Raw genomic sequence first — 23,145 nt, forward strand, 5'->3', positions numbered from 1 at the left:
GGGACTCATTTCAATGTGTCCGGAGGCTACTAAACCGCTGTAAATCCAGCTAACTCAGCCATCAGGTGCCGTAGTTGCACCTCACGTTCTCAGAGGGGCATCCCCCTTCCTGCAGCCATCCGGATGAACTCCTATTGCTCCGTGGTGCAGGACGTCCTCAAAAAGCTGGGCACTGAACAGAAAAGATGCGTTCTCTTTAACACACAAAAGCAGCCTTGTACTACTGTAGCTTGTAGTAAAGTGTTTAATAAAGTACAGTGTCAGAAACAATAGTCTAATAGAAAAGCTGAGAAGGTGAATACCATATATATTGTACTTGTTACATTTTCAGTGATATTTTAGGGAATGAAGGATTTCTGAGGGATCCAACAGAGATACAAACAACATAGAAAGTGATTTTTGTCAATTTAGAACCAGAGATGTGCAGGTGTTGAAAATACCTTTCTCACCAGGAAAAAGGAAAGCACTGACAGAATATGATTTTACTAAGTACGTACAAAATACGCCAGCAGCAGATGTCCAGTGCTAATATGCTCCAAGGGTTCGCTTCAAAATAAGGACTGATCTGTGATGCAGGCTGAAACTCACGTCACTCAGTTTGATTTTATTTAGTCTAAGTGATATCCTTTTAGAAATGCAGGGTGATTCATCAGGCTGGCTGTGTTTTCACTCTCTAGTTCTGAAAGGTATGATTTACCGATAGATGTTCATTTGATGTACCAGCAATGAAACCAGTATTTGAAGCATTCAAATAACAAGTATTAATGCGCTTGGGCAGGATGGGAAGTGAATCTAGTTTGAAGAACGTAGCTGAGATTGCTCATCTATCTGTCAGAGGGCTTGCTCTGTTCTCAGCTAGTCATCAGGTTGGTCTAGTTGGTGTACGTGATGCACAGCAGCAGAGGAAGCACAGAACAGGTCCCAGAACATGCATACTCTGAACTAGAATCAGGTCATACCCAGTTTGGACTTCTTTTTTCTAAATGATGTCATCTATGCTTTGTTGAAGTTATAAAATTTGCAAAACTGAGAGGGTAAAAAATATTGTACTAGCCTTTTCATGGACACAAACTGTTCATAATCACAGGTCGCTAGCTGATGGCATCTTGCCATTAGCACCAGACTCCTGCACAGACTCCTGAGAGGCCAAAGTATAATTAAAAATATTGTACTACTCATTATATTGACAGAAGAAAGTTTGCTTTTTTTTAAAGTAGCCATTGGAGAAGGAAATTTTGTCCTTTTTGGTTTTTAAAGTGCAGATCCTAGATCACTACCACTTCCCCAGCTGTAAAGGTCCATGGCTAGTTCTATCTCCTGATTTCTTTCATAAATCCCAAAGTACACTTTTTCAGTGTCATATTCACATAAGAAAGTAAGTCACAAGCTGTTGCAGAAAACAACTGAGATCTATAGCGACAAGAAGAAATTCTGTTCTTTGGGAACGTTAGCAAATAATAATAATAAAAAAGATTAGAGGGTTTAGATGAGAACAAATATGCTGATTCAATATAACAGGAATTCTTTTTTCCTAATTATTTTCTGCAGTGTTTCTAAGGGACTATTTTTCAAACAGGAAGGGTTACATTGACTAGACTTTTGGATACAGTTTTTAATCTTAAAATAAATACCACCATTAGTGACTGATACTGCAATTCAATGATCCATACAGGATGTCTATGAGCAGGCAGTGATGTACTTTTTGTACACTAGAAAGCATTCATTGGCTTATGTATCATCAGTTTTCAAACAGATGTGCTGTTACGCCTCATTGCTATCACATTCATTTAATATTTGTTACCAATAATATTCTGTTGATAATGTTCAGTTGATAATTTCTGTTTCACAGGGATTCCAAAGTTTACTTCAGTTGGCTAAGAACCACCGCTCAAATCTCCTCCTCCTCCTTAATCTCCAACTATGCTGAGAAAATAAGGAAGGAAACGATCTGCCCATTTAACATTTACAGAACTTTGTGCTGTGCAGGCAGTGCTGTAAGTCAGCATCTCCCTTCATTGGCAGGCAGATACCAACCTCTGCATCAGCTAACATTTTTTGACTGTATCAATCTCAGAAGTATCATGAGTTTTTAAAAAAAAATCAGAGCAGGGATAACCTCAATTATCAATGAAGAACCTGTAAGTAAAGAGAACAGGGCTTTCCTGGAGTTCATTTAGACAAATGACTGCTGCAGGGGATAAGCGTCAGGACTTACATCTTCTGCAACTCAGTTTAAAATTTACTTTTCTAAAAACTTCTTTGCTTCATGAGTTCTTCATACATAAAATTATCCATTCACTTAAATATAAAAGATCTCATAAACCATTCTTCAAAAACTCTGGAAGTTGAGGAGGAAGAATGAGGGCGACATTTTTGTTTTCCTTTTTCATTTTTTAGGAGGCACCAAATTCTTGGCTAATGATAGCATATATATGCCCAAAAAATAGTTTTCCAAAATAATACTGCTCAACACAGATCAGAAGTCAGTAAACACACCACAGCCATGATATTCAGAGATGCTAAGATATGATAAGTTCTTTAAGTTAAGTCTTTCTGAAAAGTGGGGCCCATGTTCATAAAATCATCTCTGGTTGCAAACTCCCCTTCCCATGCAAAATGACTTGAATTGCTTTCCTTTTTTTTTTCCTTTAAAGAAAGTAATGGCTATTTACACTTGTTATCAGGCTACTCACATCAGGAGTTCAACTAACTATGCATGCACAATCATCAAATGGTGCACCAAAGAGAAGGTTTATACATGCTGAATGAAGCAACAAAGGGGAGAATACAGCTCTGTCATAGGAAAGGCAGTTGTAGTGTCAAAGATGGATCAGTTAGCTAAGGACACTACGGTCCAAGTTATAGACTGCTACATAAAGAAATAAAAAAGGCTGAAGGAAAAAAAAAGGTATTAGGATTTAAAAACAAGATTTCTGGATATAAAATCACATTAAGATTAATGAAAACTTTAATAGGTAAATTATTTTCAAATATTTTATTTAGAGAACTATCAACTATTTTCTAATAATGCCCTTTACATAGTTGCCTCTATAGAAAGCTAGTGGAGTGAGAGCAAAAAGATGTAGCATTAAAAGAACTTTCCATTAGAAATTATTGGTTTATCTACAAAAGTAAACCAAATACAAATAATAAATCAAAGAGAACATTACATAAATATTTACCCTGTCAAACAGAGATTCAGTGTCAGAATTTGGCGTTCAGGGTTGATTTGCGAGTGTAGGAAAATACAGTATGCAGTCAGTGTACGGAGCACTACAGCTCTTCATTTCTGTCTAGAAAGTTGTTAGTACAATGTAAACAGAGCATTTCTAATGATATCCTCAAAATAACAGATCATAAGTCATTGAGCCGGGAGTGGGGAAAGCTATACTAGTTTTCTACATGTTTGGCAGCCACTAGCTTTTTACAGGCTGCCATATATGCGTTTAATTACATCAGCCTCTTCCTTGTCCAGGATGCCCTTGTCCACGTAAGCATCAGCTTGCTGATCAATGAAATCTCTCAGCTTTGAAAGATCATAGTCTGAAAAATAAGAATTCATTTGCACAGTGAGTCATTGCCATTATACTGCTTCACCTAAGAAACAGTGTCATTGTAAAGTTTATCCAACAAATGCAATTTATCCAACATGAAGGGGATTCACTACAAGTGCAACCTGCAAAAACAATTCAAAAAAACCAAACGCCTGCACAAAGTCTTTTTACGTGTCACGGTGCTTTTACTGTTCAAGAGGAAGAATCATCTCTTGCTCTTGATTGCTTGCTGGCAAAGGCTAAAGTAAGATTATTTTCTGGTCCAGAGATTTGATGTTCCAGCCTGCATGCAAAAGCTGTTGTTAAAACCTTATTATTTTCACAGCTCTCATGGATGCAAAAGAAAGTATTAAATTGACTGTTTCCTATTCAAATCCCAGTAAAACTACTACAAACACCTGCAGTGAAAATTCAAGAAAGCAACTTCCTGAAAATAAATCGGAATAATACAATTACTTACCTTGACACAGAACATAATAGTCTGACATGAAAAACATTGCAGTGAGTATTCTTTAGGACAGCGTTAATGTCAAAGCAGTCTTTGACGATCTTTGTATGTCAAGCTGCAATACAGTACTGAAAGACCATTTCTCCTTTTCTGATAGACGGTTGCACCTATGCAGCATGACTCACACCATATACATTAAACAGACTTTTCCTACGCTGGAAAACATCACTATTTTCCATGCAAAGAATTCTACTTTCAAATAACATAAAAAGGTAACCTATTGTGTATTTGTAACTCTGGCAACAGATCCAGTATATTCACACATAAACACAATACAAGTTTCAGTTACGTAATTTACTGCATAAAATGTAAAGCTTCATTTGTTAGAATCACAAGTTAGTAGTCTGGAAAACATCAATGTCTTAAGGGTTCATACTAAGTTAAACGGATTAATATCTTTCACAAAAACAGATACATCCTGAATTTTTCAGTATAAATTACTTATTCCACAGACAGAACCTTCAGAATATATTAATACTGATTTTGTAATGTACTCCATTGTAGATCACCATGCAGCAGTAGGTGGAAGGACCTTCTTTCAAACTGTACGTTCTTAACAAAACAGACAATAATGACCTTCTGTCTTTTCATGGTTGAGTGACCAAAATTGGACAGAAATAGAAAGACATTAAGAAGCAAATTAATGCTTGCGATCATTTTTGTAACAGTACAAGGCAATTTCAAGTGAGTAATACAGAAAATTGATATTCAAAACTCCCCACTCCTGCAGAGGTGTCTTCTCCATATCTGAGTGAATAGGAATTTTTCTGTTTGCTGTACTGAGGCCAGGATTTCACGTCTGCTCTGTTACCAGCATTACTTAAGAGAATGTAACCTGTTTGTCTCTCCATCCTGTCTGAGTAATAGGGACAAACAGTACCTAGCAATTTAATGATAAGGTTGTGAGATTTCATTCATGCTGACAGAATGAGAGTCTCCAGTGAAAAATATGGAGTGGAAATGAATGGAACTACAAATACTAAATTAATATAATATCCACATTATTCACATTAAAATTTCCAAGCTTATTTTTCTTGTAGAATAGTATTTACAACTCTAAGATCATTATGTGGAGACGAGAAGGTTTACTTACTAAACATTCTGTATGAGATTACAACCATTCAGATACTATCCAATTCTGGCTAATTTGTATATCTCATGGCAATTTAATTTGATTTTTTCCTAGAAATTTATAACTGTTAATTTCTAATACTTATTTACAACCTATTAATTTGGGCAAGTAATTAGAAAAATCAGCTTTGGTTTATATTCACCACAACAGCTGCAGCATTACATTGAGCTGTGAAACTGCTACAGTAAATGAAGTGAGGTCTCATTTGCGTATTCAAATCAAGCCATTTGCCATTGCAATTAATTATAGAATTTACTTTGGTTCCTAAATGGCTACTGTTAGCATTATGAAACTATAAACTACCTAAGTATTTTGTGAAAAATCCGAACATGCTATTTGCATGTATTAGTTAAATGACTCACGGTTATGTTCTCTGGAGACTCAACGCAACAGAATAACCAGCAGCCGACACCTACTGGTGGGAGCATTGGTAATTTGCACAGGAGAGGAGCTGGTCTTAAAAAGCATCGGTTTCAAAGATCAAACCAGGTCTGGGAGATACTAAAGATAGGCCCACAGAACCTATATATTGTATATATGCAAAACAAACTTTGGACACAAAAGCCAATCATCAGCCCAAAATCTAGGCTTTTGACATGTTTCTCTTTAAACCATCCAGACCACTCAAGTTTACTTGCCTCCTTAATAGGCAATTGATATTTTTAAACTGGGAAAATGCAAATTAACATTTCCAGGGCCATTAGTCATTGAACGAATAATAATTTCTACTGAAATTCGTACCAAGTTAAGGATCTACAAACATTTGCCTGAGGAAAACTTAAACCTCTTCAAGTATATTCAGTGAGTAAAACAGTCCATGAATAAGGGTGGAAAAGACTGGCCATTTTAATACACAAATTACTTTGTGAATCACTTTTCCGCTAGCTCCAGGTGCTAGCTGGAAGTGGAGAAATGATTGATGAGCACATCAATAACACCTAATCTTGTACTGAAGAAACAGCGCAATGCATTCACGGTTAGATAAGCTTACCCTGACTGCACTTCCTTTAACATCATCCCAGGAGAACTGAATTAGCATTTTACAAAAATAAAAAGTATGGAAAGGCACAATAAAGATAATGTATCAGAAGACTAAGAACACTAATTTTGTCCTAACTTACACTCACTTTGAGGCTCATTTCCATTGCCAGAGGACATTAAAGATATTTCAGTGCAAATGAAAATCCATCTACGCAGAAAGCGTACATCTTAATACATTCCCAGGCAGATAAAATGCTATTGATCTGCAGTCACAGCCATTTTGAGACTGCAGCAGTGCAGAGGAAAGGTTACTATGAAGAGGAGTGAGGTGCTGCCCACTCAGTATGTGTGATACAGAGAAATAACCACACATGATCGAGATCTAATTACTATAATGAGGACATCGATAAACAGAAACATTTATTAGAATTGGCAGGGAAACTCTTGAGCAAATATGTATGTCTGTTGCTAACTGCCATCGCTGCCATTGTGTGGAAGCAATTTTAAGAGGGAAAAAATGTAAAAAAAAAGTTCTTCCTATTACGGAGTCTCTATATAGGAAAATGAATGTGTTGGGCTATAGGCATGCACTCATCTCTGAAATGTAATTCATACACACGTCAGCTCACAGAGAGAGTGGCTAGATTACTCAGGGCTAATCTCATCTCAGATTCCCCTCTGCTCGGCTGGTGCAAGAAGGTTCCTTCTTGCCAGGCAGCAGTCATACCCCAGGGGCAGACCCCTCTGCTAGGAACCTTCATGTACAGAGCGGGTGACGGCAGAAGACCCAGCAATGGCGGAGAGAAGGGACAGGAGGCTGGTTTTATGTAAGATCTTGAGGGAAAACATAATGTGGATAAAAAAAGATCTGTGAAAAACAAGCTAGAAATCCTGCTGCTGTTAGCTCTCTCTCTCCAGCTCTCATACAGCCCTGCCTCTGAGGAAGAGTCAAATGGTGGGGCAGCTGGTGAGCATACCCTGTGCAGCTGCTTCAGCCACTGCTCCCCTTCTACACAGCTTTGTGTGTGAGAGGTACAAGTCATTAGAGTTGATTTGGGCTGTAATCCAATATATTACAGTGCTAGTCACATAAGTTTGTATCTTAACTATTTATGGTTATGAAACAAAACTCATTGCTATTTGTGATGGCATGCACAGTGCTAGCCAGATCCACTGAGCTTTTCTAGACACATCCAGACATTTAAAAGACATTTACCTCATGTATAAAATCATAATTAAAAGATATGTTGAACTAAGAAATGAAGCACTAGACAAAACTGACATACTGTTACCTGGTGACACGCAGACCACCATGACTATCTGGACAGCACATGACTAGCTTCTAGCTGGTTAGTCACTGTGTATTTTGTAGCCAAAGGCTGTTTGAGCCCATTTATGTGAATTTGCCTTAGTTTACTATTTTCATTCATTGGTTTAACTTTTACATGACCTGTATTATTTAACTCTAACATCACTAATTATCACTATAATCTAGACAAGCACAGTTTCACATTCCTATTATTTAACTTATAACATAATGCTGAGTTATACAACACAATTTAAATTACATGCTTTGTAATATATACGGTGCCCCCCATGTCAAGGCTTTTTACTTCATACCTTCTTTGTTACCTTGTTTGTTGTGTTTTTTTAGCCATTCTATGTTCTTCCTGATTGCTTCCAAATATGCCTCAGCTTTCCCTAGAGGAAAGGATGAGAGAGAAATCAGGCATTTACATCAATGATTGATGCAGCTTGCTTAACTGAGTGCAGTTGGTCACAGCGAAGGCAGATTAAAACTATTCTTAGTTTCCGTTTGAAAGCTGAGTCCTGTCAACTTTAGTCAGGCAAAATTCCCAGAGATGGCTAGCAGGTTCTGCCTGTGCAAGACTGGTCATCCACAAACTTAGGATCATGGCTTTTTTGATCTGTATACATAACTTTTACTGGTATCCACAGTTACTGCATATGTGGATTAAAGGCAACCTGTAGCTTTTTGATGATAATTAATAATTGTTCAGCAAAGATGAAGCTGTTAAGACAGCAGTGAATGACTTAAATAAGACTGAGATCTTTGAGTATCTCATATACAAAGTGTCAGAAAACTCCTCCACTCAGTGGTACTAACAGCATACAGCAAATCTAAGATTGTGATATTTTGGAAAGACAAGCTGAAATACAGCTATTTACCTTTACTGAGAAAAAGGATGTATTAAAATTACCATGACAACTCCTGTTATAGCTGGAATTTTAAACTGATGGCTATTTTTGGACCAGAAAGCACACAGGACAGAATTAGTTCAAGGATTACCTAATAAGGCCCCTAAGGAAATATTCCAGCTAATGGATTTTGAATTCTTAACTTGGCTGGAGCTTTATTGATGTAATGTTCTTACATTTGTCAGGAAAAAAAACCCTAGTGTGATTAGCATGTAGAAGGCTACTACTGCCAACTATGCATGTCTGGTCCCATTAGTAAGTGGATACAGTATTAGATATACTGTAATTTTTGAGCTGGGAGTGCAGAGTTAGCTTTATAGCAAGTTACTCTGTGAAAGAGCAAAGGGCATTGCATGATGAGACAAAGAACTAAATACTGATCCAATTTACATTTCTAAAAAGCTGAACATTTTTCTGAAGGTAAAGGAAAATAACCTGAGCCAAACTGAACAGACAAATCTTCAACAGACAGACAAAATATGTTATTTATCACTTCCCATGAGTACTGAGACGACTTTTCTTTACTGTGAAGTTAGACAGCCATCTTGAGCTATTTTTTCTCTTCTATGCTCAAATAACCACTGCTGGAAAAAATGCCACCTTCTGTCTGTGCGTGGCTAATAGTTTCTATGCCTCCACTGCCCACAGGACCGAACCAGGTGACCAATGAACTACAATCTACTGTAGCCTTGACTACTGCAATTCATTACCAAGCATTTTGCAGTGAAAACACATGCATCCAAAAAAGTATGAGCATAAACCAGCATCAGTGCAAATTAGATTATAAGCCATTTTTTTAAACCAACTGACTACAAAACATAGATGCTTATGCTGAATCCTTAGCAGTGAGAACTCAGAGAGGTTTCTGCCCCAACAAACGCCCTCCTTCAAAAGTTCAGCATTCATTACCTGACAAATCTCCTGTCTATACATCTCTTCCTAAGAAAGTTCATCAAGTCTAGTCAATAAATTGCTGGTGAAAAAGGAGTTTTTTCTGTGCAGGAGGGAGAACTTACTCTGCAGATGCAGCTAGACTAGAGAACTCACTCTATCAAAAGACATGGCTGAGCCTGAAGCACTATACTGTAACCATCACTTGCCAAACTAGTTTCTCCAACTTGCCTTCCCCTCAGTAAGTTCTTCATCCACATACAGACCTAGAATGAACCCACTCTTGTCTTACAAGTTTACACACCAACCACTTCTAAGATTTACTACTAGTACAAGCTGAGAGAGACAAAAAGTTGTATTTAAATATTTGAGAGCTGTGCTGAACACCACAGAAATGCTTGGTTATACAAGATTAGCTAAAAGTATAGCAGTGCTTGTCTTCGGTCTTTGGGACACAGGCTCTGAAGTATAGTGTAGGGAGGCACACTGTCCTCTGCAGATTTGTTTTGAGATATAGCAGCTGATTTGCACCCCACGGACAGAGCGACTTCAGCTAGTACAGTCTAATGTAACATGGCACGTGGCATTGTGTGTCATGCTGAGGCAACCAGGATAATAAAAGTACTACTGTGCTAAGTTTGTTTATTGAGACACTAACTTACTGTAATAGGTTTTCAAAGTTATGTAAAACAGGTTAATTGCTGATGACCCTTAACCTCTGGCAGTGAGTCATGCAAATTGTTTCACTTTGCTGAACTTTTCAGTACCTTTCAGTACCAGCTTGTTCTAACACAAACTAGAGAAATCAATGGGCTCACTCAGAATATTGAATATCCTGATGATCTTATTTCACTGAAAAGCCCCAGACGCAAAGAAGCAAAATCCCTCTGCCCTACTGTGTCAAAATGCATTTCATATTGCTCTCAAAAGGGGCTATGAATTCTGTGAAAGATTATGGCCTTACTCAGCGAGGGATATAGTTTCTTATATTTAAAAGTAAGCAAATAAGTACACTTCCAAATCAAGCTGTTATGTGCTGACTCCCAGTAACTATAAACTGAAGATATTTACGCTAACACACTGGAAAAACAATACCAAAGGTAGGAAAGGAGTGTACATATGTAGCAAAAGCAATGGCTCTTTTGTACCTCTGGGCTCTTCACTGTTCCCTGATGCATTTTGTTCTTCATTTTTTGTAGAATCCTTTGAGATTTCATATTCCTTTTCCATTTTAGCTGCTTCTTCCTTTGTACTGTCCGCTTCTTCACTACTCTTGTCTAAAGAAACAATACGAGCAATTTTGTATCAAATGTACCAAAAGCACTTCTAAATCACATCAATATGATCTTTGGCAAGTAAAACATTTTGACTGATGATTGAGGAAGAACCTCACTGGAGTTGGCTCAAAGTGGTTTCTAAAGGTCCTCTCTACCTCAGACCTCCGGAAACAGGAACGCCTGTTTCTGCTCTTACAAACAGTAGCTGAACACAGGTGACTAAAATGCAATAATATGTAATTCATAAAGGCACATTCCTTTGTGCAGAGAAAAATTATAGGAAATTTGCATTCACAAGATCCAAAGTTGACAAAGAATGGTTTTCTTATTATTTAAAAGTCTTAAAAAGCATTGATACAGCTTGCTTTTATACATGCGTAATGTCTGGACTCCACTTAAGAAAAGAACAGTATATATACTTCTCAAAGATCACACAATTAAATAAAAATTCCTCTCTTGTTGTGCATTTAGACATCCAAGCTGTGGCTACAGATCCTTGACGGACTGTATCTTTAACTAGCAGTGTGGCTTCTAAAGCAATTAGCATTCTTGTAACTGAATAGGTTAAAAGATGTGTTATTCCAGGAAAGAAAATTGTAGAATAAGTACCTGCTGGTAGCTTTGTTCTGGTTTTAGTGGAAGGGTTCTCAAGCTTCTTCTTTGTCTGCTCAGCTATCATTGTATCTAAGTTTTCTAGAAATCAAGGCAAAACAAAACCAAACCCCAGTTATTCTTCAACAGATATGATGCAGAATCTATACTATATTCTCTGCAACACCAGTTGGAACGGTAAGTAGAAATCTAAAGAATGGTCTTCATCCTTGCCTCTGAAGGCAAAGCCAACAAAAAAGAACAAACAAATAGCTATATGGAACTTTGATCAACATTATAAAAAAGAAAAGAACAACTATATCACGACAATAGGTGTACCAAATAGAGCCAATATTCATAAAGACAGTAAATGTGTGCATATATTTTCTAATTAAGTCACGTAAGTCACAAAATACAGATAACTATCGGTAGCAATTTATTCTGATGAAAGCAATGAAAGGGTTTAATTAACTTCACAAAGTGTACAGGACTATGAAATATGTGCTTCATCCTGGTGGGAAAATATTATCCCAAACTGCTTATTTGTCTGGATTTTATACGGTTTCATTGGAAAAGAAGTCTAATAAAAGGTTTTAAATTATGTTTAGATGAAATAAATATGTAAATTGAACTGATTAAAACAAATATTTTTTAAAGTTGCCAAGGTCAAGCATTTGTCTGAAAACCCAGTAGACAGCTGTGGCCATGTATACAGCCCTAGAAGTCTACAAAATGCTTTTCTATGCAAATTTCAGGGCTTAACTCATCTAATTTGAAAGTAAAAGCACCTCTTCATCAAGATGGACTTTTCAGATATAAACATTGTAAGCTTATGTGGGAAAAACCCCAACATTTAATAGATATTCACAAATAACAGATCATCATACAATCTACCATATTTCCTCAGTCATATCATGGACATGGTGTAGAATTTTCTTTCCCTTTATCAGCTTTTTTTAAAGGTTCAGTTAAACACGGACCCAAAATTTGATAGATGTCAGCTAGTTGGTGGAGTATTTTTGAGAGATTTTGTTTTGAATTGTCAATATTCCCTTTATATAAACAGCTGAAATATTCAGTATGAGATGTGGTAATTGTGGCAGAATAGATATTATAGGGATAGCAAATATTTTAGATCATATCTTCTGTGTAAGGCCAATGTTTTATCCATCAGCCGGGAGCATCTTTTTCCATCAGAAGGATACTCAGCACTGAAATCTAAAGATTAGGTTTTTAGCAAGCACATTTCTCTTCATGGTCGATCACTATAAGCATTCTGCCTGCCTTCTGATGAGAAATCACATAATCCTGTCTGCCTGAGTCCTCTGTTTTTTGTTATTTACATAAAATTAAAATGTAAGCAGCTTTTGTTGGCGCCCTGCCTGATTGCACCCTGTCAATTCTACATCACATTAGGTTTTCTTTGTGAAAACTATTTTCATTTGGTACACATCCTTTTAATGTGATTTCTGACCTTGCCATGTGCCCTAAACTCAACAGGTCTGGGCTGGGTTACAAGCTGGATCAGACATACTGATGAAGAAAAAAGCAAGCTAGAATTATAGTGGTGGTATTGATGCCTCACTAATCACTTGATCCAAAGCTTATTGAAAGGACTGTAAACATTCATTTCAGCTGAGCTTAAGATACTATTTTTTATCCTGAATCAGTACCATACTACTATTCTAGCAGGAATATAAGGATTTCTCTGTTACAAGAGGCACAGTTTTTAGGATAAGATTTTACAGCTAAGAACTTAAAAACACTGTAAATTCAAGTGAACGGATTATTCTCCTTCAATAATTCATGCAAATGCAAAAACGTCACTGATTTTAGACCTTAATCCAGCAAAATCTATTAAATTAGGCTTAATTTTAAGTGTAAACATAGTATTTTAAAATGAACAGGAGTATTTAAATGTTTAAAATGCCACACATATGTAAGTGTATTGATTCATAAGTGCCTTTCATGTTCTGTCTTAAAAGTGTCTGCATTTAGACACTGCTCCAGTAAGCTTATATTAGCAGAAAACAAAAAGACCCCACCACAAGACAGATTTATAACCCACTTACTTAGACATCTTTAGATTTAAATGTCTGCATACTGATACTATTTCCAAATGTTTTTGTTATGTTGATAGACTGTAGATTTTAAAAGTTGTACACATATCCACAAACAGCATGTGCTACTGAAGGCAATAGGATTTATGCTTCTCCATTATTCAGTTACTTCTATAAATCCCCTTAGGAATTCTGCAGTTTCTCTGGGTCTTTTGATTTGGCTAACAATTTCATTTGAGTTCAATATATCAGTAATAAACAATATTTATTGCTACTTTGTCAAGTGCAGTAACATCGTCCTCCAGCCATATATTGAACAGCTACATCTGTATATGAAGTATAATATGGCAATGTTGACCACTAATGATCCAAGCTTTGCCGCTAAAGCCAGACTGAATATGATAACAACTATATTCCATTTTCAAAGCTTTATTTTGTCAGTAAAGATATGGACAAGTTTATATGGCAGGCCTTTTAATAAGGACTACATTTTACAGGAGAAATATTGAAGCTGTCTTGCTAGCTGGATGGGACATCAACATGAATCTCAAGATTTCATAAGCAGCTGTATTTTCTGCGTGACAGAGAGGAGTTAACTACGTAAGCCTGTTCATGTTTATGGGGATTATCTGGTGTACCTACGTATATATCATAAAGAGAATGTTATGAAAGAATACCAGTTCTTGAACAGGATTTATTACCCTTTTTTCCTCTGCAGAATTAACGTCTTTAACAGCTGGTGTTGTTTCAAAACATGTTTGTACTTGTCATATGTGGCTAGGCCAGGGCTAAACAATGTTTGCTCTGAGTTACACTGATGGAGTGAGTCATCTTCTCAACCGAGATGTGCCTGGCCAGCAGCTAAGCAACTGCATGTCGTATTCAGAGGTCTAACAAGAATTACTTTTCCGGTATCGTTTCCCTAGCAACATAATTTTTACAGAGGAAGAGTTCAGAAAGGTACTGACCTTTCCACAGAGCCGGCCACTTATTTGAAATGGCACTAATTAAAACAACAGAACAATAACTACTGAGCTAATGGAAGTGACCTACGTCGGTAAAATAGGTCACTCCTCTGGCGGCCGGCTTTCCGCTGAGCAGTATAATCTCATCACTCGAAGCAGACACCAGGAGTCAGAAGATCTGCCTTCTGCCTTGCCTCCCTTTCTAACTTGCTCTTTGATCTGGGATGACTCACTAAAGCATTCATGCTGCAGGAGGGCTCCTATTTTGAGTAGGCATTCTGAGATGTCCTAGGCCCAGTTTCTACAGGCGCTATACATCGGCAGATCCTATTAATTGCATCTGAAAATGCAAATTCCCAGCACTTCGGAAACTCTGAAGTCCTTCGAGTTGGGCATTCAAAAATCTGAATCGCATAAAATCGCAGAATGCTTATCTTTACTCTGGGAGAATGTACTGTGGTAACACCCTTTACATCCATGCAAAAAGATACTATGTGAAAAAATTTTACAAATTAAATTACTTTGTTCTTATTAGAGAGGCAGAAACTAACATACCCATCCTAGTATTTAACGGAATTGGTAATGGAGGCCTGAAATGGAACCTTCTCTACAGATAGACAGATTCACAGTGTTGCAAATTTTCCTGCAAAGGGTTTTTTCATCTGCATAATTTCTTGCACCCAGGAGGCAGTTTCACATCCTATCCTCATCAAATTGACTGAAGCTGAGATTTCATGTCATTAAACTTCCACAGAAAGACCTGCTTTGCTGTTCTGTTTTCACACAGCACAGAAAGGCTGTGTTTATTGAAGGAGAAAAAGGGATGATCATGGTACCTGAAATCAATCTTAACAATAGCTAAAAAATGAGTTTACTGAATGAGTTCATACACTACAGCAGCTTCAGCCAGAAAGCTTTGTGCTGATGACTGCTTGTATGAGATGCACATATTTCAGGTATTAAAAAAGCACAGATCTCCCAAGGCTCTTCTGTCTCCTGCAGCAGATGAGCCTTAAGAGCTTTCAAGGCCTTTTTCCATCTGTGACAAAACTCAGGACATCTCAGCATTTGCTTGTGACAATTCTGTGGGGAACAGCGTACCTGATTAATTCTTTGGCCAAATCCTCCTTTTAGCTTACATGAGTGCATATCCAAGGACTGTCAATATCCACTGGATTTTCACCAATGTAGCCAAAAGCAGAGTTTGACCTTTAGTCAGCTCGTATATGTATCATGCACATGTCACATAAACTGCTTAAAACTGTGATGAACAAGAGAACTCCCTCCATTGTGGAATTACAGATGGGTCTCCGCCTTGCAAACATCCTGTTCCCTTCCAGCTCCCTGCCTTACACGTCAAGATGTGGCATTTTCTTTTTGAAACTTCCTGTTTGACAGATTTGTCATGATGGTGTGTCTGAAGCCTAATGCTGCCATGAGGAATGACATCTCAGGTGACAAACCCCAGGTAGCGGCATCACTTGTAAATGGATTACAGGCAAGATGTTCAGAGTGACGTGAAATAAAACAGCAGCAGTATTGCTTGGCAATCAGATTAAAAGCAACTTAAAAAGTAAAACACAATTAAGCAGATGTGTTTTGAGGTGAACAAAGCTCTGAACAAGTGTCCTTTATTGTCCTTATTAAGTTCGCTACCTCACGGACTATTTCTCAGATTTATCCTTTCAATATTCCACAGGCATTTCCTCTGCATTACTCCAAGTCTCCTAGAGCTGTGTGGTGCAGTCCCTTCCTAATCCTTTCCCATCCTGAGGCTGCTACGTGGCCTGTGCACACATTTTTAAGTATTTTGAGAGCATGCACTTTATAAGCACGACAGTTTGGGACTGAAGCAGCACACAGCCGCCTCTACTGCAGGAGTGGGATGGAGCTTAGTTTTGAAAGTTCAGTGACATCCTCTTTACCATGCACCCACATCACCACCTCAAATCATAACTTATGGTCTCAGTGCTCAGCTGTCAACAGAGAGACACTGAATTCAGAAAGCAAGGTTTTTTTATACAGCTATTAAATACAGTGAGAAAAAAATTAAATGCATTGCCCTCCTTTCTTTAGAAACAAAAACCACTTGGTAGGATGCAAAACCTAGATTTTCAGGAACTAACCAATATACTTGTCAAAAGAGACACTATGAGAAGATGGAGATTTCTTACAAAGTATCCAGTTGGGAAAGCATAGAGGAGGCAGTGAAGGGAAATGGAAGAAGAGGCAATGTATTTGAAGAAATAGCTGCAAATTTAAAGGGTAGATAGTGATAAGCAAAGGAATGAACTGTAATATATCTGTTGTGGTTCTTGTACACACGATTTGATAGTCATGTAATGTGGTGGGAAAAAGAATTAGTAATACTAAAACCACTGGATCTCTCCCAAAAAGATATCTGAGAAAATTTAGATCCTATGGATACTGGAAATACTATGCTCTCACACATATTGTCACCCTCAGGTGATGCCCATTTTACTGTAGTGTGTAGTGGTTCTGGTTTTTAAGAACTGTGAGATTAGCTGTCATAGCCTTTTCACACCATAGCTGCCCATGTTTTTTCTATGCAGTGAGAGTCTGAATGGGGGAAAATAGGAGGTAAGATCTATGCAGTGGGGGCAAAAACCCATTCATGTGTTTGTGCAAGTGCAGAAGTAGCATGGGACAGACGTGGATGAGGCATGGGATGAGGCTACACAAAGAAAAGCTATAAAGTTGCAGTGGGCTCTGCAATCAACATAATTCCCGGATTCCAGTCTTGTCTGGGAACCTTTGCATGCTCTCTGTCTCCACATCCTTTTATCTTACCTCCAAGCAAATTCATCTTGGGTTTAACATATACTTTACACCATCACTGTGACTCCTCAGTATTCAGCCCACTGCCCCCATCTGAGGTGCCCCTGATTTCTGCTTTTCAGATATGTGAGAGTCCTTGATCTGCCTAAGAACAGTACAGTATACTGGCACCTGTGTCACCTTAGTTCATCACGTACAAAATAAATAGCAGAGAAAAGAGAGCTGCCTGAAATTAAGTAACTCCCACTGGCAGCTGTATGCATCAGTCATATAATAAAGTAATACTTGGCGAGGAAAATCACCAAAGGGAAATTCAGATAGGGAAAATCAATTAAAGATTATAATGCCTATGAAGAAAACCTACAGTAGCAACAAAGAGCCCTTTGGAAAAAAGGACGTTAAAAAAGAAAAAGAAGGTATTATACATGAACAGTTCCTTGAATGAAATACTGTCAGTGCCCTTCATCTCCCAGGTCAAATGAAGGAAAGAACAAAAGGTCCACACGACACTGTCCATTTATCACTTGCAGGCTCTGGCACTGGTTTAGCCACACCTTCCCTCACCCCTTTCAAATCACACAGTCTGCATCAGGGAGTATCTGCTTCTGGAGACAGTGAGTAGGGGAAAGATGATGCCAGTCTGTGCTGTGATCTGCTCTTTGCCTCACACTCTTGGCTCTGTGCCTGTTCCTGCCTAACTAAACAAATATCAGGATCAGACCTTTGGCCTGCAGCATCTGTGCTGATGAGAGCTTCAGGGATTAGTCACAGTATTCAAACAAGTCCTCCTCTCCCAAGAAAAGGACAGATTGTGTCTACTATGCACTGGCCTACGCTGGGTAAATTGCACAGCTCTGCCTTGCTTGGTACACCTTGAGAGTACCAAGCGTGAACGTGAGAGGCAGAACAGCTATTCCGTATTCCTTAGTGTGGAGAGGCAGGGGCATGCTAAAAATCAGCATAGGGGAGTTTCTGCCTCTTCTGTTTCCCCTGGATTTTTTGCATGCATCTTCAGTCTGGTTGAAAAAGAATATAATAGTAAAACAATATCCCAGCGGTAACTTTAGAAAGGACCACGCTAATGAGTGTACGTATACCTCGGCAATAGCTCACCAATGAACTGTCCATCTCCCTATTGCTAGTGTGTCTTGCAGTTTGGTCTTCTTTCCAATTGTCCATGGAGAACAAATGATGAAGGGGTAGAAGAGGTAAACAGAGACATCTGTTCATGCCCATTTCTAACCAACAGTCTCCTACTCAGTCACGGGGGAGAGCGTGGATTCTGACAGTGAGTCAGAGCCAAAGGGAGGCGGTGTGAGAGGTGGCTTTGGTTTGGTCTATGGAAGGAGGCAGCTGTGACTCAAACACTGCATACTGATGAGCTGCAGCAATTTCTCTATTTCCCTCCTAATTAAAGGGGGGTCTGCTCCCCAACCAGTCTGCTGTGGGCTGTGTGTTGTACACTGTGGCTCCAGTAAGCTAAATGCTCTACTACAAGGGGGTGAAAAGTGGGATGGCCCTCAGAAAGAGCAAAGCTACAGAGTGTTTAAACTTAATTTTCTTCCCACTCCTTTGTCTCTTTCTCTTCTCCAATGTTGTTCAGTTGTGGAAGATACAGAAGCCCCCATTTAGAAACTGAAAACAAAATGACCAACCTCAATCATAAGATGCGATAAAATACACATCAAATGCAGTATCATGGTGAAGCTTCTATATATCTGTGAGATAGAGAAGTACTGATGCCAAAAGTTTGTCCTACATGTACGAGTCAACAAATGAGAACTCCCCACAAGAATACGATGTGCGCATAACTAATTTACATTTCTAGGGTAATAGTTCATTGGATAACACGACTTTCATTTGCTTGGGGTGGCGATGAATAAATTTGCTACAAATTTACTCTTGTAAGCAGTGTACAGCAGGAGAATATAATCAATGTACTGTGTAAAAAGAATTCATACATACACACTGATGCCTCTTAAGAATTTGTCTGTCATCTGTGAAAGCTCTATTTTTGTTACGGTCCACTAGGCTCTAATTACAAATATTTCCTAGAATGGTTCACTCATTATTTTGGTCTCATTAGTGGGAGATGATTTACAAATGTATCCGAACAAACTGGCAGAAACCATTTGGTCCTGCTTCTAAGCTGACAACAATATTATTAAAATAAATGTATTACAAACCTATATTTTACTTCACATAATTATTATAAATAGAGCTTTTACCAGGATGGAGTGGACTGACTGCTTTCATTTTAAAATTAGCTATATAGCCTGGCATACGCAGGAAAAGTCAGCACACAAAAAATTCCTCTTCTTTGTGTGGTGTAGATGAAGCTTTTCCTTAATATTTATCTGGTCTGTGATAGATGGCTCTGATAGCAAAGCTATCAGAGTAAATCACCATGACAGTACTCAACAGACAGAAGGAAAATGAAGGAAAGTATGATATTATTCACAAACTAATATTCAAACAGTACAAGTATCTATGCAATGCATTCCTTATACTGCTCTGCTGAAATCAAAGTGAGTTTTGCTATTGGCTCGAACAGCACTGTTTTCCTTGAAGCACCCAGCACCATGAAGGATATAGTCCTTTCAGTTCTGCATGGAAAATTCAGTATCAGCTATTTATGCCACAGAAACTGTATGAAAGCCATGAATAATGAAATATTTTATGCTGAATCAGTCCTAACTTCTCTGAAAGCTTCTTGCTGCTTTCCGCTGGTCATTATGTGGAGAGGTTCCAACTCTTTCATTCCACTCTGTCACTGCACCCTTGCCAACAGCAATCATTGTTTCAAGAACTGTCCTAAGTCCCTCCCAAACTAGAGGCCTGTGCCTCTAGCAGTTTGGGGCAAGCAATGAGAGCTCAGCTGCTTGGACAGCATTTGCTGGATGCCGACAACCAACCCACAGGTGGATAAATTGATACCACAATTGGATCTGATTCACAAGCCACCTGCATAACTGCGATCCTGTGTCATAGGATTAATTACCTTATGCTTTTTGTACCAACAATGTTTGTCCATTCTTTTAATTGTAAAAATGATTTTAAAGCAGCTTTCAATCTTCAGAGGGCAGACAGGCTTTCTAGAAAGATTTCTGAAAGCCTTTGAACAGGCTAGAGACATATCATGAGGCTTCCACTCCACAGAAGAATTTGGTCCCAGTACATCATAATACAGCACTCACAGTTGAGAAAGTATAGAGTGAAAGAAGATAGTGGCATTTTGCCACCAGCAGAGCAATTATCAAATATGATGCCTTTCAGCTGAACGCGCATCTTATATCTGTTTGTTACAGCCTCTCTTTAATGCTTCCAGAGCTATACTTTCTGAATACATACTGTAAAAGGTAGGCAGTACTCTTTCTCCTCTTTCATATATATGAATATGTTGTTTTTGGCTTTCTGGGTTCTGTGTTACAGATTATATTTAGCATACGGAAAGCTTTTAAATATGTATTACATAATGTTGAATATGGGTATTAAAACACGAACTTCCTCTTGCATTTGTATGTGTGTGCATGTGTGTTTTTCTTGCACCACGCTGCAGCTAGATCCTTTCTAACTTAAAGCTAAACCTAATAACATCATTCACTGCAGCAGCTAGACACTTTCCCCTAGAGTAGGATACAATGATGATGACATAATGCTGTGGTTTCCAAATCCCAAACCAGCTGTTACTGGTATATGCATTCAAATTCACTGTCTCTGCATCCATGTGAGAGGCACAAAGGCTTGTGACTTGATTCAGTAAATGATTTATTATTTTGAATGTATAATTCAGGGACATAGCTTACGCATGGCTTCAGCCACAGAGTGGGGAAAAGCAATTTAGGCAGTTTCCTACTGTAATAAAACAGAGAAAGGATATAATCCATCTGCACAGACCCAGCAGGTATTTTCCACCAACTAGCATGGGATCTGCTCATGATTTTGGACTGAGGGAACAACTAAAAGCTGCAAATTTTTTAAATTGTTTCTTCTTTCTGACACATTCATACTAATTCCTTTATCTGCTATAAATAAATACAGCTGGGCATCAATCCCCTAACCCAAACTGCACCAAGAAACAGTACCTATACAAGTATTACTGGGTATATTATGTTGTAACTTTTAGTTGAATAAGGGTGGCAATAAAACTGCTGCCTTGCTTATGGATACTGCAAGAAGCTAAGATTCTCCTGTGCTTGCTGTTCTTGAGTATTTGAGAATATTAGCTCAATAAACGAAGGTCAGCTTTAAAGTCATTTCTCAACAGCAAGTCTAAAAAAAGAATACCACAGAAGCAACTTGAGACCTACGAGGAAGCTTTTTCCACTACAGCAAGTTGCTTTGATGGACTACAAAATCCATCTCTGCATAAATCACTCATTTGCAAGGCAGAGTCTGGATACATCAGTTGATAGTCTTACTTTAAATCCAGACTAAATCAGACCTCTGAAACTCTTAACCTAATCCCTGCCCTCTGTACTATGTCATCGTGGCTATTTGTTTCCAGGGTTACAGTATTTATTTACTCAAAGTAAAGCCAATGTGAACAACTGCCCTGAATTTTAGCAGGAAAAATGCATCCCTAGTGTAATTCCATTATCTGAGTGGTCTTGCGTCAGGGATTAATTTAGCCTGTTAAGTTTTGGCACAACGCTATCAGTGAGGGCAATATCTGCTCAAGCCGTATTATCTTCACTTGTAGAATGACACTGAAACCACTGTGCAACCACTTCTTTACATGCATCTTTCTTTAAATGCACAGGCAGCCAGAGAAATGAAGAGCTGAACTGTAGCATAAGTTGTCCAAATATTCCAAAATTCAAGGACTTCTCACATAAAATAAAAGGATAATCTTGGTCAGAGACATAAGGAATTCTTTAGAGAGGAGATGCAATCATGCACTGAATATGAATCATGATCCACTGGATTTTTTGTAGCCAAGTAATTGATAATCAATCCATACAGTTACAGTTGCATCGATCAATCATGTACCTGCAACAGCCCATATCAAACAAGCCAGCAGAAGTCATGAAAGATCATTGCCAGTCCTATCTCTGTGACAGGCTGGTTTATTAAGCTGAGAAATTGCACTGATGTAAACAAAAACTTTTCAGGCTAACCCAGATGAGGAATACTTCAGAAAAATTAAAGGGTTGTGCAGAGCTTATGCAGATAAGCCCTTCTGCTGTAGCTCTGCTTGTTTAACTAGAAAGGCAACCAAGAGTTAATATAAAAGAGTTTGCAAAAGCCAGGAGAGGTGTGTGAGAAAACAAAACAAAACACCAAACCAGGCTGTTCCAAAATCCCTCTTCAGGAAATTATAACAATTTTACAAAATCTGCATAGCCATAGACTCTAAAATGGATCCAGGAAAGAGTGCTTCAAAAACCACTCCTGTGCCAAGATGTAACACCTTCCATAAACGGAAGGAGTTTTACTTGGTAGAAGACCATAGCATAAGGTCCTGTCTACTCTAGCTACTTAGAGATGACAGATTAAAGGTGCTGAAGTGCTGGATTCTTTTTGGAAAATGCAGGTACCTGATCCACCTCAATATAACTGAGCAAAACACTAATTTTCCCCTGACTTATATAAAGCCATTGAAATCAAGAGCGCTTCACAGGGGTGAAAGTGGCATAATCCTCTGAATACATATCTGACAAATAACCTTTCCTTCATTAGATGGAAATATGAAAGCAGTATGGAATTCAACATTGCTATAATGAATGATCAGTCATTTAGAAGTACAGCTTTAACATTTTGAATGAAGAAGTCTGAAACAGGACTTGTAAGAGCAAGGAAAATGAGAATATAATTATCACTGTTGGTAGAGTAAGAACATAGCATTAATAACACTGTTGCATAAAGTATGTACTCTCACCCAGATAAGAAACTCCTTCTTCTGGTGTGATCGTTCCATATTTAACCATCATCTTCACAAAATCAATCAGGGTTTTCATGATAGTCATCAAGGTCTCTTTCTCTTTTGCCTCCGTCTCTGTGTGAGGGGATAAAGCAAAACTAGTCAAAAGACTTCAGGCAACTTGGAAAAACTCAGTTCTGCAAATTCTGCACAACCTTCATGCATAAAAAATGACCTACTCACTAAAAAGAAAATGCTGTGCTGGATTAGCAAAGAGAACTCCTATATATGTTTCCCTTTAAAC

General features: G+C 38.1%; 1 protein-coding gene across 2 annotated transcripts in view; it reads right to left on the reverse strand.

Moving 5' to 3' along the window:
- Positions 1-228: 228 nt before the first annotated feature.
- Positions 229-23,145, reverse strand: part of SCG3 (secretogranin III) — a 29,551-nt gene continuing 6,634 nt past the window's right edge. Inside the window, exons 8-12 of one of the 2 annotated variants that reach the window (XM_009470149.2) lie at positions 22,860-22,976; positions 11,173-11,256; positions 10,435-10,563; positions 7,808-7,876; positions 229-3,543 (exon numbers count right to left, since the gene is read on the reverse strand). In XM_009470149.2, coding sequence (XP_009468424.2) covers positions 3,425-3,543; positions 7,808-7,876; positions 10,435-10,563; positions 11,173-11,256; positions 22,860-22,976 — 518 coding nt within the window. In that variant the 3' untranslated portion in view covers positions 229-3,424. Of the gene's footprint in view, positions 3,544-7,795; positions 7,877-10,434; positions 10,564-11,172; positions 11,257-22,859; positions 22,977-23,145 lie in introns of both variants that reach the window. The other variant, XM_009470148.2, reaches the window with a different exon arrangement.

Source organism: Nipponia nippon, unplaced genomic scaffold, assembly GCF_047370975.1.
Source record: "Nipponia nippon isolate SJK-2023a ecotype South Korea unplaced genomic scaffold, ASM4737097v1 scaffold_9, whole genome shotgun sequence".
In the NCBI taxonomy this organism is placed as follows: Eukaryota; Metazoa; Chordata; class Aves; order Pelecaniformes; family Threskiornithidae; genus Nipponia; species Nipponia nippon.